At 38.3% G+C, this 17,080-nt stretch overlaps 4 protein-coding genes across 6 annotated transcripts in view; 3 read left to right on the forward strand and 1 right to left on the reverse strand.

Annotated features, from left to right (window-relative positions):
- The first annotated feature begins 4,689 nt into the window (after positions 1-4,689).
- Positions 4,690-7,907, forward strand: LOC115562287 (sialin). Its single transcript, XM_030383489.2, has 7 exons — positions 4,690-5,230; positions 5,627-5,860; positions 5,926-6,219; positions 6,279-6,428; positions 7,008-7,140; positions 7,203-7,447; positions 7,533-7,907. The coding sequence occupies exons 1-7, from the start codon at positions 4,958-4,960 to the stop codon at positions 7,704-7,706; spliced, it is 1,503 nt and encodes a 500-aa protein (XP_030239349.2). The 5' UTR covers positions 4,690-4,957; the 3' UTR covers positions 7,707-7,907.
- A 324-nt stretch (positions 7,908-8,231) lies between these two features.
- Positions 8,232-12,416, forward strand: Paip2 (polyA-binding protein interacting protein 2). 2 transcript variants are annotated; one of them, XM_089259527.1, is made up of 5 exons: positions 8,232-8,517; positions 10,831-10,981; positions 11,042-11,142; positions 11,205-11,330; positions 11,388-12,416. In XM_089259527.1, the coding sequence occupies exons 2-5, from the start codon at positions 10,838-10,840 to the stop codon at positions 11,512-11,514; spliced, it is 498 nt and encodes a 165-aa protein (XP_089115653.1). In that variant the 5' UTR covers positions 8,232-8,517; positions 10,831-10,837; the 3' UTR covers positions 11,515-12,416. The 2 variants fall into 2 exon arrangements, with proteins under 2 accessions (XP_089115653.1, XP_030239348.1); XM_030383488.2 differs by having other exon boundaries at positions 8,240-8,517; positions 11,205-12,416.
- A 419-nt stretch (positions 12,417-12,835) lies between these two features.
- Positions 12,836-17,080, forward strand: part of LOC108652464 (uncharacterized) — a 35,852-nt gene continuing 31,607 nt past the window's right edge. For both annotated transcript variants that reach the window (XR_016197128.1, XM_089262163.1), the window contains exons 1-5: positions 12,836-13,209; positions 13,266-13,486; positions 13,553-14,151; positions 14,209-14,257; positions 15,579-17,057. Coding sequence is in view for 1 of the 2 variants with exons in the window: in XM_089262163.1 (XP_089118289.1) it covers positions 13,036-13,209; positions 13,266-13,486; positions 13,553-14,151; positions 14,209-14,257; positions 15,579-17,057 (2,522 nt within the window). In the remaining variant the exon portion in view is untranslated. The remainder of the gene's footprint in view (positions 13,210-13,265; positions 13,487-13,552; positions 14,152-14,208; positions 14,258-15,578; positions 17,058-17,080) is intronic.
- Positions 13,522-15,356, reverse strand: LOC115562286 (uncharacterized). Its single transcript, XM_030383487.2, has one exon. It carries the CDS (start codon positions 15,323-15,325, stop codon positions 14,276-14,278), a length of 1,050 nt encoding a protein of 349 aa, XP_030239347.2. The 5' UTR covers positions 15,326-15,356; the 3' UTR covers positions 13,522-14,275.

Here is a 17,080-nt window from a genome sequence, read left to right on the forward strand (position 1 = left end):
AAGTGCGAGCGAGCACGAAATACATTTATCCATGCTGTCCATATTATGAAGCACTAATACTAAGACAAGCTAGCCTCTGGCATGACTGGCTAATTTTACTGACCATCAGACTTTCGCCCTCTCACTCTCTCTCTGTCAGCGCGTGTATTTGTATGTGTGTGCGTGTGCTGCTTTGATATGGCGAAATACTATTTTCTTTTTTTTTCAAAAGTGGAATAAAGAAATTATAAAGGATTTGCATAATTTAATGAATTAACTAGAAGTCTATCTACCAGACAATTATCTACATTTATTATTAAAAGATGACAAAAAAAAATGCAGACAAGTAAATAAAATATTTATAGGTCAGAAACAGAAACAAGTAAAAATTTTATTAAGAGAAATTGCGATACGCTTTAAGTATTACTTCACATATCAGATTTTATTGTACATAATATAATATTGATAACTTTTATTAGATTCGTATTATCAAATATACATAATAATTATTATAATATAATAAATAAATATCTCTTTAGTTTTCCAATAGTACAAAAAATACAATTCAGGTTAGTAATACCTAAAATACCTGCTAGTATCACTTACCATACTTCCAGTAATTAAACATAATCATCATAAATATTAAAGTAAGCAGCTCAAACATACGGTTTGTTAGTTTCAATAGTTATGATAGAATGTTGTTTCAGCTGATTTATGATTCTCAATTTGTTTTCTGAGGAAAAATGGTTACAACATATGGCAGATATATGCCAGATGCAGTCAAGAGCCCCGACCAAGGCTAATAACCAATAAAAAACAAAGGCAAACAGAGAATATTATTTTCTACAAGTCTCAAGGCGACCATCAAAGCTCACATTTGTGTTTGCCGCAGCGTTATGTTGAGCGTTACCTTTTCAATGGCCGCTCAAGTGAACTGAAGTGCGGGTATATTGGGTCCTTAGGCAGAAATTTCGCATTTCATCTCATCTCGGGTCTCGGGATCTAGATCAAAGTACATATCGCTCTCATTTGAAACTATGAAGAATCCCATAGTTAGAATATTTATACCATATGATATGCCCCTTGGGCCGTGGCATATCGAAATACATCAATTTATACTTAAATCTGCTCTGAACGAGTATAGGTCAGTCAGTAACGCCTTCGATTGCAACTCTCGTACTTGTTCGTGCTATTTTCAGCTCAAATATTATGTTAGACCATATATGTACATTCATTTGGGACACTTTACCACCTGAAACCAGCCCCTGCCCCGGCCACTCCCCAGCCCATTGAGCAGACAAACTATTTTTAGACCAAGAGACAAAGTATTTTGACACGCGAGCCGTTTGTCCATGCAAATGCAAACAGTTCAAAGTCTAGGAGAGAGGCTTTATATGGCATATGCGCTTTCAGCGACAACAGCGACAACAACTGCAGCCGCAGCAGGAGCAGGAGCAGCAGTAGGAGGAGCAGCAGCAGCAGCAGCTAGGACAACAAATAGAGGAATAGACCATAACAGAGCGACATATGCGTTCTATAAACAAAAAATCAATCAAAAAGTTAGGACAAATATATACAAACACAGCTAGGCATGCATATGCGTATGTATGTATGTGTATGTGTGTGTGTGTGTATGTGTGTGTGTCTAGCGCCCTGTGGCCAAGCTTCGCACAAATGCATTCTAAATGAGTGCACAACCATAGCCCTACATTATAAAAAATTCAAATTTTTAATCGAAATATAGTGTAACCACAACAAAGCACGTTAGGTACACGGCAAACGGGCATACACGACTGCCAGATGCTGGCTAAGGGTGTAGGTACAAGGTACAAATAACACTATGCAGAGAACTACTGAGAGAAAGACTTGAAAGTCTTCAGAGGAGAATGTTATCAGTTATATCTTGATTTCAGATATCTTATATTAGTATTAAATGTAGGAAAATAAAAGATCAAATGGAATATCTATTTATCAAAAGTTTGTAAAAACCTGTAAGAACATAATTTCAAGCATGCGATGCTGATTAGATTGGCAACTGGGTCTTCAGCTCAGGCGACACAAAGACTGATTTGAGGACTGGATATCAAATTTTTCATTATTCACTTATACAAGAGCTCAAGCCACTTTTTCAACCAATTTCAAAGGCAGTTAAATACCAAACAAATCCAATATACCCCTTGCCAGCTACTCAAGCGGGCATAACCAGTACAACAGCGAAAGCAAAAATAGAATCCAATGTCCTGTCGCAATATCGTACAACATCCAATGTCCTATTAGCGATGCAGCAAAACAGATAACAATATACGCTGGAATATAAATGCGGTCAGAGCTCACATAGATACGCGCACACACATACACACACGGACTGGCTACTATGTAGCATGTTTGAGGCTAAAAGCTAAAAGCCAATTGCTGCAACACTGCAGGCCAAGCGCGTCAGCCGTGTACTAAACCCAGCCCGCAGTCACCATCCCCCCTCACACCACACTTCCGGCAAAAATCGTAACGCAAGAAAAAAAACACGCTGCAATGTTTGCCCCTTTGCCCATTTTCTCATTTCCTTATTTTTCATTTAATTTAATTGGCTAAAACATTAAGGTGTGCAATTTGAGCTAAAACAAAAAACAAGATATATGTACTATGAGTAAGAACGGGCGACTGAATAATAGCTATGGGTAGAAAGGGAAAATACACTGTTCGCTTGTTGTTAGGTTTACGAGATGCCATCAGAGACAGAGGTAGTTAAAAAAAAATTCCGGCTATAGATATAGACAGAAACATTTTTAAACATTAAAATTATAATATTTAAATATTTTTTCTCATTAAAAAATAGACGAGGCCTTGCATAAATAGTAATCTTATATTAATAATAAATATTTATACAAATTTTTTTTTTTTTTTTTCATTCTGAGAAGTTTAGCTAAAAAGAACTAACAACAAACATTACAAAAATTAATTTTTCCACCTTTTATTTTCTTTTCATTCTATTTTTTTAATTTAAAAAATAGACGAGTGTATTCAGATGATTTGCTGAGCTTAGAATATTAAAAACAAAATATTTTCTGCTTTTTATATGTGACACGAAAGATAGTTTAAGACTTAAAAACGTTATATAAACAAAATATGGTAAATAATTAACAATTCATAAATGAAATTATTTATCCCATCATAATTATTATTTATGTTTTTTCTGCATTAATGTTTGCACTGGAAACCTTGTATAACTAACATTTTTTTGTGGATCTTTTCAAGCTTTCACAATGAAGCTCTAGGTTGAATAACTATCAAAGCCAATATGCCCAATAGTCGCAGACTGCATGAGCAGTGTAATTGAAAAAATAAAAAAAATAAAATAATAAGAAGCAAATTTAATATTTGACCAAATGGAAATGGAGTGTGTGTGTTCACTAATTGCCGGCTTGCCCGGATTTGTAAATGCCAAGATGTTTAGCGCTTGGCGTGCGGCATGTCGCTGCACCCCGTCACGTAATTAAGTTCGCTTATGACTAATTATGATTGGGGATTGTGGGGCGACAGCGCAGCCGACGTCATTTAAATAAATCAAATAACTTTCAGTTACTAAACTACTACTGCTAAAAAGGTAAAATAAATGCTAGTGAAACGGTGTTCTATTGCCTAAAGTAGAGATAGTGATGAATATAGTAATATAATAGTAAACCTTTAATTTGGACATATGTATGTCTTCTATAAAGCCAATTGGGACTTATTTCTATTTTAAAACCGTCAATTATAAAATATATATTAAATACTGGATATCAAAAAGATTCCTTTTTTACATGTAAGAAGAGAATGAAATTTCTTAAAGACATACATGCATATACTGATATGTATATTATATATTATTAATAAACCTTCAAGCAAAGCATTATGGCCGACACAGTATTTTGATTTAACTACAATGTGTTTCCAGCTAAAATCACATTAAACGCGCTTCAGCCCATAAAAACTTTGCAGCTTTGAAATCACAAATAAAAAATCGGAAAATTAAAGCAATTTTATTAGTAAACTATAAACGTTTTATTTTTCAAACAATATTAAGTTTCAGCTATTTAAATTAAAGACCAAAAAAAAAAAAAATATTATAAGTAAGACTGTTTTAGATTAATGTAAGGAGTGAGAAAATACCCAGATGGGCTTTGTAAACGACGGATGAGAAATTATAAGAAATAATATCCGTCGGTATGCCAACATTATATAAAGTTTTGATACATTGTTTATAATACTGCTGCCTCTCAAATAGCCCACAAGACAAATAATTTACACTGAAAATCCATTTTCATGATGGATTAATAATTGATTATAATTAATAAACATTTAATAAGGTTTTATTAAAATTTCTAATATAAATATATAAATATATAATTTAACCACCAAAATTATTAAATATTTTTCAGCCACTCTCAAATTAAACTAAACGTAAAAAAAATTAAAAAAAAAAATTAAAATAATATTTATCATTAAAAAAAAAGCACAATTTTTTTTCTCATATCAACAGTTTACATTATTTACTAATAATTTAGACATGAGCTTTAATTTGAAGCTTTTGTAGGGGCTTACAAGCATTTTGAATGCAAGTGCAGTACAGTTTGAGAGCCACTGGCCAATCAGCTGTAGTTGTGTATTCTAATTTTCTCAACTTCATCTTTCGCATGGCTCACTTATCGCTTTTATCTTCTCTTCTTCTGTTTTTTCTCATTGTGTTTCGCCCGAAATCCGTTACATATTTATGTGTAGATAAGCGAATGCCAAACGCTTTGAGCTTTGATAAATACGAAAAATCGTGACAAACTGCAAATTATTTTGCATTTCACATCTGTTGCGGACTTCAGTTGCACTCGGTCAGTGAGCGGCGCAACGTACGACCCCACAGTTCTAAATATTTATTGCTCAAAAAAAAAAAAAAAAAAAAATAAATAAATAAATTTATATACATAAATTTATATAGATTTTCGTTTAAATGGTGCATAAGTCATGGAATGTGCCAAAATTGTGCACCCAGGAGTCGAGCTGCCGCCTCTGGGGCTCGGCACGGCTCACCTACACGCTCAGCGCCTTTCTCGCCAATATCCTGCAGATGGGCATGCGCAATATGCTGGGTCTGATCATTCTGCGCATGGTCCGTGCATACCCCCGAGAGGCACTGCAGTCCAGCGCAAATAACATTACGATAAGTTCCAGCTGCGGCGGCAATGGCAATGCATGGATGGAGTCCACCTTGGATGCTGCTCAGGTGAGTTTTATGGAACGGAAATTTTCTGTGTCCCTGTCTTCTCCTACTCTGCCCTTTTCTCTGTCTTTTAATTCCTCTTACTGTATCACTCTCTGTATCTCTCGGTCTGCGTCAGTCTCTAAATTCTTCTCTCAACTCTCTCAATCGTTATCTCTCCCACTCTATGTATACTTCTCTCTCTCGCTCTCTTTCTCTCACTTTCCCTCTCTCTATCTCTCTTTCTCGCTCTTTTTCCCTCTATCTCTCAATATTTCTTTACCTCTCTCCACGTTTTACCTTCCAGACATCCTCTTCTCATTCTATCTCCTTTCTATTTTGCTCTCTCTCTCTCTCTCAGCTCGGTATCTCTCCCCCTTGCTCATTCTATCTTTCTCTGATTCATCTCGCCCTCTACAGTTCGGTGATCTGCAATGGAGTCGCACTCAGGCTCTGGCCTTCCCGGGCACCTTCTATTACGGCTTCGTCTTTGCCCTGCCTTTGGCCGGGCATCTAACGGATCGGTTTGGAGGCAAGGTGTTGTTTATCAACTCATTAACTCTGCAGGGTGTCGCCTTTATTTTACTGCCCCTTTTAGCGCACTATAGTTATGCGGCAGCAGTCACTAGTTTGGTATTCGCTGGCATTTTCGCGGTGAGATTTGCATGTAGTGTGCATATAATTTGAAAATACTAAATTTTACATCTATCGCACTTTAGGGCTGCGGCACACCGCCCCTTTATCAGCTATTCGTGGTTTGGGCACATCCCACGGAGCGTACAGCAATGCTCTCATTTGCTTACAGCGGCTTGATCATTGGCTCCATATGCATATATCCGCTGACCACTTTTCTCAGCGAGTTTGGCTGGTCCGTGCCCTTCTACGTGATCGGCTCCGTTTCCTTAGCATATGGCATCACCTGTAACTGGCTGATTTACAATAGTGTGGAGCAGCATCCACGTATCTCGGACGCTGAGCGTGAGTATTTGCAGCAATGTGCCCAGCAGCCGCAGGTGAGTTGATGCCAAAAGCCGTTCATTGATTGTGATTTAATTCTCCTTAATTCCTGCAGAATTTGAGCTTACCTTGGCGTTCGCTGTTGACCTCCCCGCCCGTCCTTGCGTTCGTTCTAACCCATGTCTTTCACAACTACACCTTTCTGCTCTTCTCGCTCATAATTCCACGATTTATGAGGGAAGCGATGCAGCTCAACATGAAAGAGGTAGACAAACTCGATATATTTAAACTCGATATAAGTACGGAATGCAGAAACTAGAGCTTAACTAACCTATCACAACTACAATAATAGCTGAACATTCTTAAGAGCTATATCAGAGAATCATATGACTATTAGTAGATTGTAGAATATATCATTATATCTATCATCATATATCATCATTATTATATCATAATATCATAACTGGCATGGAAGCTCTTACATGACTATTTAAACATTTTTAGAGACTTTGAGCTATTTCTTATATGTAGATGACATATATTAAAGAATCATATAGCTGACATAGAAACTCTTTACATTTTTGCTTTAATTTCATTTTGAATAATCAATTAGCATAGTTACATAGGTCATATAAGTAGTCGTATATATGACTCATATTAAGTAATCATATTGCTGGTATAGGAATTTACATATTGCATATGATATATTGTATTTCTAGAATAAATTAAAGCCGTATTATTATAGATTATATATAGATTGGTATAGTATTTGCAGTTGATTATAAATTACAATAGAGTATTACCAGATATTAATTTTTGACCTTCAACATTATTTCTCACCTAGATTGGTTTCTTATCGTCGGCTCCATTTTTGGGTTCCCTGCTCTCTAAGATAATTTGTATTTTGAGTTGTTCCATTATAGAGCGACGTGTGTTTGCCAACCGTAGCTATCTACGTCGTGTTTTGTACGCCGTCTGTAAGTGCATATTGTGTATCAACTAAATCATTTAGTTTACAGAGTTCACTTTAAATTTATAGGCGCCCTTGCAAATATGATTTTGCTATCGATCATAATTATAGCAAAATGTGAGCAAAAGATATTTGTGTTGGTCATGTTTGTGTTATTGGGCGTTACCACAGATATGGGCTTTAGTGGCGGCTATTGGCCGACTTTATTGTACTTTGCGCCATCGTTTGCTGGAATGATTTCAGGCCTGGCCAACAGTGTTGGGCACATATCGGGCTTTCTGGCCTCACATGTCATAGCCACATTGGTGAAAACTGTAAGAGTCTGAGATAGATATACCTCTTACATATATTATCTGCAAGTAAAACTATTTTTTTTTTTTTTTTTTTTTTCTGTTTCAGGGCCTTAAGTCAGAATGGAATCATGTTTTGCTGACGTTAATTTTTGTTAATGTCTTGGCCATAATTGTATTTGGTTCCTTCGGCAGTACAAGTCTTCAGCCATGGGACCCTCGAAGCCAAAAGCCAGAGTCCGAAGTCAAACCCTCAAATACCGCTAGTGAAACGGCCAACTAGCAGAGTGCTTGGTTATATGTATATAATAATTTGTTGTACATATTTATTAAAACCGTCCAATGTCGTATGTTTCTATATTATATATGTAGGTGTAACAGTTATTTTTAACTTTATTTTGTAATATTTTATTATTGTCACTAACCAACTTTAAAATAGAAATAAAATTGATGTAAACAACGTCATTACATTTACAGCAACAAATCTAGTTTGAAGCGTGGATCAATAAATATAAATTATTCAATTATTTCATTTTACAAAAATGATCTGATAAAAAATGTGTGCGTCGACACTGTATTCTGATTGTATCAGCAGTAATTTGCTAGTTATTTATACACATACATGCTCGATAAATTACTTAGTACGTAAGTATATACATGTATGTGTACACAAATAATCACCAGATTTTCGTTTTCCCTCCATTCAAATTCGACATTGCGCGCGCATTTCGATTGACAGCCTGATGAGCAACCCAGCCTGTACAAACTATCGATTCGGCTGCGGTATATCGATTAAAAGTACAAATCTATCGATGTACTCTAGTAAACCCGAACAGCTGTACAAAATTAATCGTCTGTAAGTTTTTGTTTTATAAATCATTTTCGATTCGTTTGCTTGACGTTCATGGACGTGTTTCCGCACACAGCATTTGAATTGGTTTCGCAATAGAAAAATTTGCGTGTTTTCTATCTGGATGCAACAATAAATTGTCAGTGTCTCCCTTTATACTTTTGCAATACAAAATTCTCAGTGGAAGATCAACAAAAGCAGAACATAGACTTCAGTTTGGCAGCTCTTCAAGTAAAATAGCAAAGTGAGTACAGTAAATAAACAAGAAAATGTTTGTGGCTATAACTAACTTTAGGGCTAAGTTACACAAGTGCGCAAAGAAATGCGGAAACATAAGGCATAAAGCTGACATGGCAAAACGTTTCCTGTTTTTGTGATTGCAGGCTTTTATTTTGTTTGTTGTTTAGCATTTCCGCTAGTGAATGCTTCTTGACAAATCAATAAACGCTAAAAATTTCAACGACGCGGAGCGATGACGTCTGCCCCTGGCCAGTCGATTTTATGCTACGTGCCATTTGTTGTTATACACAATTACAACAAATCACAAAGAATATAGCATGAATGTTGATTTTTTAGTGGAATATTATAAACTTTTTCGAAACACTTGTTACCTTGAGTACGCCGTGTTGTTTTAACTGCTTGCGCTCAGAGTTGAGGGAGGTTCATTCAATCATGTGTGTGTGTGTGCGAATGTATACTTAAGTACGTATAAGTGTGTGTTCATATATATTTAGTATGTACGCAGTGATCGCTTAATATTTTATCCATACATGTGTGTGTGTGCTTGTTGGGTTCACGAAGTAAATACATTTTAATTTTTTGCAATATGGCAACTGTAGCTATACTCTGCGTATGCGTGTGTGTGTATGCGAATGTTTGTTTCTGCTGCATATGTATGTTTATGTGCGGGGCCGCACGTTCACATCAACATAGTCTATCACACTCACGCACACAGCTAGCTATATGTTTGACGGCACAAAAAGTTAACTACGCCCATGAACCAAACAACGTCCATGTCCGTGCCGATCCGCATATACATATGTATGTATGTGCTAATGTATTTTGTGTCTTATTGCGTTTTGCATAAATTCACGACGACGTCATAGTCGAATTTATTTATAGTTTTTTATTTGTGTTTTTGTTTGTTCACGTCGCAAACAGGTGATAACAGCGAACCATTAAATATATTATGCTGATATGCAGACATACAAATTAATAATGCCCTGATACTGCTTATCAAAAATATATGTCTCTCTGTGTGTGCATTTAAATATATGTGTGTGTTATATACCCCACTTGTTTATAAACAATTGCCGTTGCCCTGTTTCCCTATGTATGTAAATACATACATATGTGTGTTTGTGTGCGCGCTCTTTCTTTTTTGCTTTTTGCTAGTCTTCTCTTTTGCTCTTGTGCTTTGAGCTTAGTCATTCTGTATTTGAAAATATTTTTATACGCCGCAACGGCTGTCAAAATGCAAAAAAAAAAAAATAGTGAAGACACATATTGGGCGAAACAAAACAAAAGAAAAGAGAAAATTTGTTTCGTTTATTTGTTACGTATTTATATAAACAAGATTTTATTACATACGAACGCATGTAGTTGTGTTAGTGCGTGTGTGTTTCTGTAGTTGAATTTGTGACTGCATTAGTATGTAATGTTGTTTGTTTTGTGTTTTGTTTATCTCAATTAAGCAATTGGCGATGGTGATAAACCGGTTTCTATAAGAACGACGCAACTAACAGCTTTTTGCCGGCACTAAACGAGAATACTTACAGACAGACAGTCGAGACACACACATGCAAACTTACATACTACATAAAGTTATTGCACTCATATAGCTTTACTGTATGTGTATATTTATAGTGTACATATGTATGTGCCTGATTAAAAGTGCGTAGAAAGGGTTTAATATAGTTAAGCAATAGTGCAATATACTTAAGTATCTATGTTCAATAAAATATTAATTTTGTGTTTGCATGTGTGTTAAATAAACTATTAAAGTGTATGAATTTTACTATGAACCCTTGTTTCCGTGCATTGGCTTTTTTATGCCATTTTAATGATCAAGTTGAGGCCTGTCCATCCTTCTGTTATTCAAAAAAATGCGAGCATTGGAAACAAAACTTAGAAAATATGAAATTTTCGAATCTAGCCGCTCCTTTCTTGTTTTGTATCGCCCCTTCCTCTTCACACGCATACAATTGTACTTTTATTCATAAGTAAATTTTTCCAATATTTAACTTTTCTCATTTTAAGTTTCTGTTGTCTCTTACTCCCTTAACGATTTTCTCTCAATTTTTGCTTTTCTTACTATAATTAAAAAGGAAAAAAAAAACAGCATTCTCTTCCTCCTTTTTCCTGTTTGTCTCCCTTTCTTTCGCTCCCCACTTCCCTCTACCAATATGTCTGCCGTAATATACATTCACATATGTATGTATGTATATTTCCTCAGCTTCTTCATTACAGGGTATATATAGTTGTCGGGAACTTCCGACTCGATTTGATTTGCGTTTTCAAATGTTTTTAAATTAAATTTATCGCTTATTAATTACAGCACAACCATGTTGTTAAAAGTACCATCTGTTGACTGGACGGATCAAATAGTTTACGTGGTGGACGACGACGAATCACTGTCTGACTTTGACGATGAGCCAGATTTCTCAGAATATATGTGGATGGAGAACGAGGAGGAATTCGACAAGAACGTAAGAAGGAAACTGCAATAAATAATTTTCTTTATAATTAAACATATTTGCCTTCTGCAGGAATTGCAACGTCTTGAAGAGGAAGAAATCATGCAAGAGTGTTTCGAAGCCATGATCGAGGATGAGCTCGAGGAACAAATAAATGAATGGGAAAAAGCCAAGTGCGTCAAGCAAGCATAAACTATATAATAACATTATAATAATATGATCTTTAATTTTGCAGAACGGAAGAACAAAATACGGCCCTATCTGCGCTACCAAAGAGTCAATGTAATATTGAGAAATCTGTGCTAAATCCCATGGCTGACGAATTCGTACCACTCTGCCATCAAGTTGATTTTATAGCCTCGTAAGCGCCGGCCCCCAATAGTCTGAACTATATAACCTCACACCGCAGCGATTTCAGATGTGCATCTGAAACGTATCATAGCAAGGATATTCCAACATCCCATGCAAGAACTCGATTACCGTTTATATATGATATTCACCTCCCTTGTCTAACCCAACATTTAAAAACAAAAAAACACACATAAAACAAGCCAATTCCAAACAGGCAACTATGTTGAAAAGCTAAAAAAAAAATATATATAGAACAAAATTTTGATGAAAATTACGCGCACATACACACACACGTTATCATATGTATAATAACCAACTCAACCGAAATGCAAACGAATACCATAAACATAAAAAAAAATATATATACATACTAAAAATCATAAAAAATATAACAATATGTATATATATATATATTAACAATTATATATATATATATATATACATTGAAGAGTTGAAGAAGTTATCTAGACCCATGACTACAAAACTAATATTACGAGCAACAAATTCGCGTTTAATATCTATCTGGAGCCAATTATATAGACGAGCCGTGCTTAAGCTAGTGAACAAAACTTTCTTATAAACGTACAAACAAATGACTTTTTACACACGCTAACTGTGAATTGCAACGTCTATTTAGAAACATAAAATTAAAATCATCAGGATATATAAATGTATAAATTTCCAGCTAAAGCAAATGTAAGCACTACAAGACTCGATTGTATTTGAATACCAACCGTGAGTTCGATTAATCGTAATTAATTTAATGGAAATGCGCACTACCTAAACTCGCTATAAGTTTAAATATTTCCTCTTTTTTTTTTGTCTATTTTTATTTAGTTTTCTTATTTGAGTAATTGTTAACTCGTTGTACGTTCTGTCTATGTTACAAAATGAAAGAAAAGAAGCGACTTTACCTCCTTTTGACTCGCATACTAGTTATCTGCAGCTGTAAATAAGTAACTAATGTTGAAAACGAAAAGATAAACTAATGCTAAAATTAATTATACAACTATGTACTAATGTTAAATGACTTCTCTTGCAGTATACATATTCACCTGTATATGTATATCTAGTATTAAATGCGCTGCAATACCAATATTTTTTGTAAAACTTTAAAATTAATTCTTGTCCATTTGCTCGATTGCAAATGCATATGAAAAACAAAAAACAAAAATTTAATTTAATTCTCTTCTGTTTTCGGATGTAGAAATAAAAATATAGTGTTTCGGTTAGTTAGATACTTAAGAAAGCATTATAAAGATCTTATTTACGTTTTGTGTGATATAAAGATAAAAACGAATAAAAAAAATATAAAATGCTATTTTTAAAAATCCCAATAAAAAAAGTATTATAGCATAAATCTGTTTATTATTGAATAGCAGCTAACATATAAAAAAAGAAAATAAATAAAGTTTGAATATATTGGGATTTCGAACCGGAGCAACGTTAGAGAATGTCCCCTTATTTTAATGCTTTAACGATTGTAAGCAGTGTGGCAGCACCAAACGATATACGAAATATCGATAAGAAGTCGATCAAAAAATTGCTGATAGCAAACATGGCGTCGTCGCCAATTTCTGGCTGACTTCTTTTTTGTTATTAAAGCGAATGCAGAAAAAGTTGCAATAAATTGTGTGAAATGTGAAATATGTTAAGTGCAATCGAAGAGTGCGCATTGTAGCAACAAGCAGCAGAGCAAAGAGCAGGCTTCAGAGATGGCTGCGGCTGCTGCAGCAGTGCCAGCTGCAAACACAACAACGACAACAACACCTGCAAATGCACCTGCAATCGGAGCGAGCGCCAGCTCGGCGCAGTTTCGTGAAATACATAAAAATACGTGGTTGAAAAGACTGACGGCCGATGGTAAAAAGTTAACCGTGGGTCCCAAGGTAAACTTTTTATCAGCAATTTATAGCAACGATAATTACCTTCCGCTGATTTGCAGAAATCGGAATGCAGTTGGGTGGTGTTCTGCGTGCATGATGACACCGAGGCCCTCCTGGAGGGCTATGCGGAGCCGCGACAGGCGGCCGCTCATATACCTGAGTGGGCCGTGTCGCTGCGGGATACGCTGCACATATCACATGCCCTCATACCCAATTCCCATGAGTTTGAATTTGTTGTGACGCTCAGCAATGAAGTGTTGCGCTTTCATGCCGTTTCATGGTAAGTTGCGCACAACACAAACACACACAAACGAAGCAATTAACAATATTTTATTGCGGAATACAGGGAGATTATGCAAGAATGGGTGGAAACGCTACGAGCTAAGTTGCGCGAAATGAAAATTCTATCGCCTCGTGAAAACCTATACACAAAGTTACCTGAAGTGCGAGCCCCATTGCTGCCCACACGTGATCCAACATCTCCGTTGCCGGCACCACCGCCCGTACCAGCGGCCATAGTGCCAGGGGTCGAGCGTATTCCGGCTCATCAGCATCCGCCGGCAACCATTGGCAATGAACAGACAGCCAGACCGGTGGCACCAGTCATAGAAGCTGCTCCAGCACCCGCTGTAGCTGTAACAGCTCCATCTGCAGCTGCAGCAGCGCCACCGCCAGCAATGTCGAATACCCTAACACAACATTTGCTTAATATGCTTTCGGATCCCATCAGCACGTACAGCGAACAAATTAGCGAAACAGCATCAACAGCAGCTGCTGTTGAGGATGAAGAGGAGGAAGAGGAGCAGCAGCATGCAATTATAGTGGAACCCCCAAGCGCAACCACAGCGGATTCGAGTCTTTCCGAAGATGAGTTCTTAACACCCATACTACGAAACGGTGTGCGAGTCGATGTTGCAGCTTCATCTGCACAGCGCATATCTGCGGGTAAGCATCACATGTCAAAGCGTTAAATTCAATTAAACTAAACTTTCTTTTTTACAGATCAAATATTAAATTTTGAACAAATGCAATGTGAACGTCTAATACCCAGGTAAATGAAGAGAAGACTCTATAGTCCCTTCGCTAAGTCATTGTAATTATATTGTATGAAATCCAGCGCCATCTGCTTCACACCTTTGTCGCGATTGTAGGTGTCCAGAAAAAGTTTGCGCAATGTCATCAAATAACGCATTGTCATTAAGGATAGCTCATGCAGCGCCGTTTCCTTCTGCATTCTGATCAGCTGTTTATAGCGTTTACACACACTAGTGTGCATTTCATAGTATGCTCTGGTAATTTGATCTCGTGTTGTTAATGTCACATAATATTCTATGTGATCGCGCAGTAGACGCCCTAACTTAATATCCATTTGCTCAAAGTGTGCCCGATCCCGTGCGTCTTCGCAGAGCACAGAGAATAGGGTCACGAAATAGTTTGGACGATCCATAAATTCTGGCTGGTTAAATAGCTTAAGGGCCGTCACAGACGAGCATGCAAAAATGTGCTTCATGCAGCCGACTTCTTTGCTATACAAGTTATTGTGATTGCTCAGTTTTTCGACCGTGGCCTCTAAGTTCTCACGATACGTTAGCAACTTTTCTTTCTCTGCCTCCAGCTCCTCCAGCTCTCTGAGCATTTCTTTGTTTTGATCCATCAGCACCTTGTTGGCGACCTCCAAGCGCAACGAATTCTCCGCGTCACACACATCTGGGCTATGCGAACTGAATGGCGAACTCGTATCCACGGTGGGTCTATCTTCGGTATTGGCATCCCCATTTTGGTTATCATCTGTAGTACCATCGTCGATGCTACCATCTGCCTGATCCAGCATTAGGGTCATCTGATGCAATGTATTTAGATCGCGCTGATAATTGCGATCATCCGTAAAAGGAAAACTCAGTGTCTCGTCATCGTTAAGCTGCTTGTGGAGCAATAGCAGCATGCAATTGCGTGAAAATCTTTCCTCGGGATCGGCTGCCTGAAAGATCTTGAACCAACGCGTGCAGGTGGCTATTACGGCATTGCTGGGCAGCTTTTCCACAATTTTCATTACGCTGCCCACTTCCCTGACGAACAACTCGTCCAGCGTATCATCTGATAAAGCCAATTCATCAGCCATTTTAGGAAAATATATATAATTATTCAAAGCTAGTTGAATTGCTTTTCGGATTATTATTTAAATCCTGTCGGCAATAGCTTATGAAGTTCACAAAGATTTCTAGATTTCAAGATTTTTGTGAGGCAAGAAACTAGGACAATATCCAATCACTACGTTTGGAAACTTAAGATTCATATTTTAATTTAGTTTATCAATTTATTATAATCCCAGTACTATATCAACTAAAGCTTTTACTTTTCGTTCTCTCCATTAGACCCCAAACATCGCGTTCCATGTCAGCGGGCGCCGCTGACAAAACCAAGAGGTCGCAACGCCAATCACCGCAGCCAAAGCTTCAAGCTTCAGCCACAAATTCAACTGCCGTCGAGGAGAATGGAGAGAACAATGTAACGATTATACAGGTGTCCAATACGACAAATGCTACGAATACGAATACGACGCAAGCGCCCGAACTGCCGCCCAAAAATAAAGTAATAGCGGATATTTTTCGTTTTCCTGAAATCAGTTTGAAAGCCAAAACGAAATCGCAGCCACAGAACGATTACAAAAGCAATGTACAAATAATTCCGTCCAATTCGAATACAATACAAGTGCTCAGCCAGCCGAGCAGCAGCAATAGCAGTGGCAATCCCTATACCATACCCTTAAAACCGAATGCTTCCAATCCGAATGCGCCAACGTCGAATGCTTCCACGGCAACAGCGAATGCCAATACGACAACGGTGCAAGTGCTGGCCGATGGTGAGGCCACCACGGTGGCAGTTTATGGCACCTGTTACCCCACCACAGCGGGCGGAAGTGGTGCGAGTAAGCCAGTCACCCCGAAGATGAGCAAGAAGATCATACTGAGCGCTAACAGCTCGGGAATCACAAACATACGCATCAACAATGAGCAGGCGCAGGAGTCGAATGTGATCAGCGGCAACGTGCACTATGAGAAGGTATTCCTCTCGTCGAGCATACCCATCAGTAGCAACAGCAGCAGCAGCAGTCCAACGGCTGTGCGCCCCACGAGTAGCCAAGGCCAGGCTAGCAATGCAGTGGTCAATGTGGAGGCGACACCCGTGAACGGCAGTCCCGCTTTGCCACGTCGCGGCGTAGCCATTGCCTCGCCCACGCCCAGCAATGGACGCGCCCGGCCACAGCTGACGCGCGGCCTCACCGAGCTGGTCATTAGCACGCGACCCAGTCGCCGGGACTTTCACTATCTAAAGCTACTTAATACGCCGCTCAAGACGAAGACAACGCCAAAGGCATCGAGCACGACCACGAGCAATGCCAACAATAATATAGAACAGAGTGCTGCCAACACCAGCTCCAGCTCCGGTGCCAGCAATGCGACACGGGATGCGGCCAGCAATATATCCGGCGGCACCAATACGGACAGCATTGAGCAGCGCAGGCGCAGCTCCTCCACATCGGATGCTCAAGCGCCGCTGCAGCGTGGCGCCACAGTCGGTGCAAGCACGCAGCAGAGCAGCCAGCGCGGCGCCAACAACAATGAGTTTGTGCCAGGACGCAGTGCAGCAGCAGCAGGCGCATTCCGCATGCAATCTCCGCCACAGGCTGCAGCCAGCCAGTCCAACAGCAGCAATAAGCGACTCACGTTAAGGGAGCAGCAGGTGATGCAGTTGCGACGTGAGATCATGCATCCAGGTGGCGTGCGACTCAATCTGCGGCGCAAGGATTGTGTTGGCTCCATTGCCTGGGTGGATGCCTTCGGTGGTGTCTGGTGAGTCACAGAACCTATATCTG

The sequence above is a fragment of the Drosophila navojoa genome, chromosome 2, assembly GCF_054131105.1.
Source record: "Drosophila navojoa isolate 15081-1374.11 chromosome 2, UAZ_NAV_1.0, whole genome shotgun sequence".
Taxonomy (NCBI): Eukaryota; Metazoa; Arthropoda; class Insecta; order Diptera; family Drosophilidae; genus Drosophila; species Drosophila navojoa.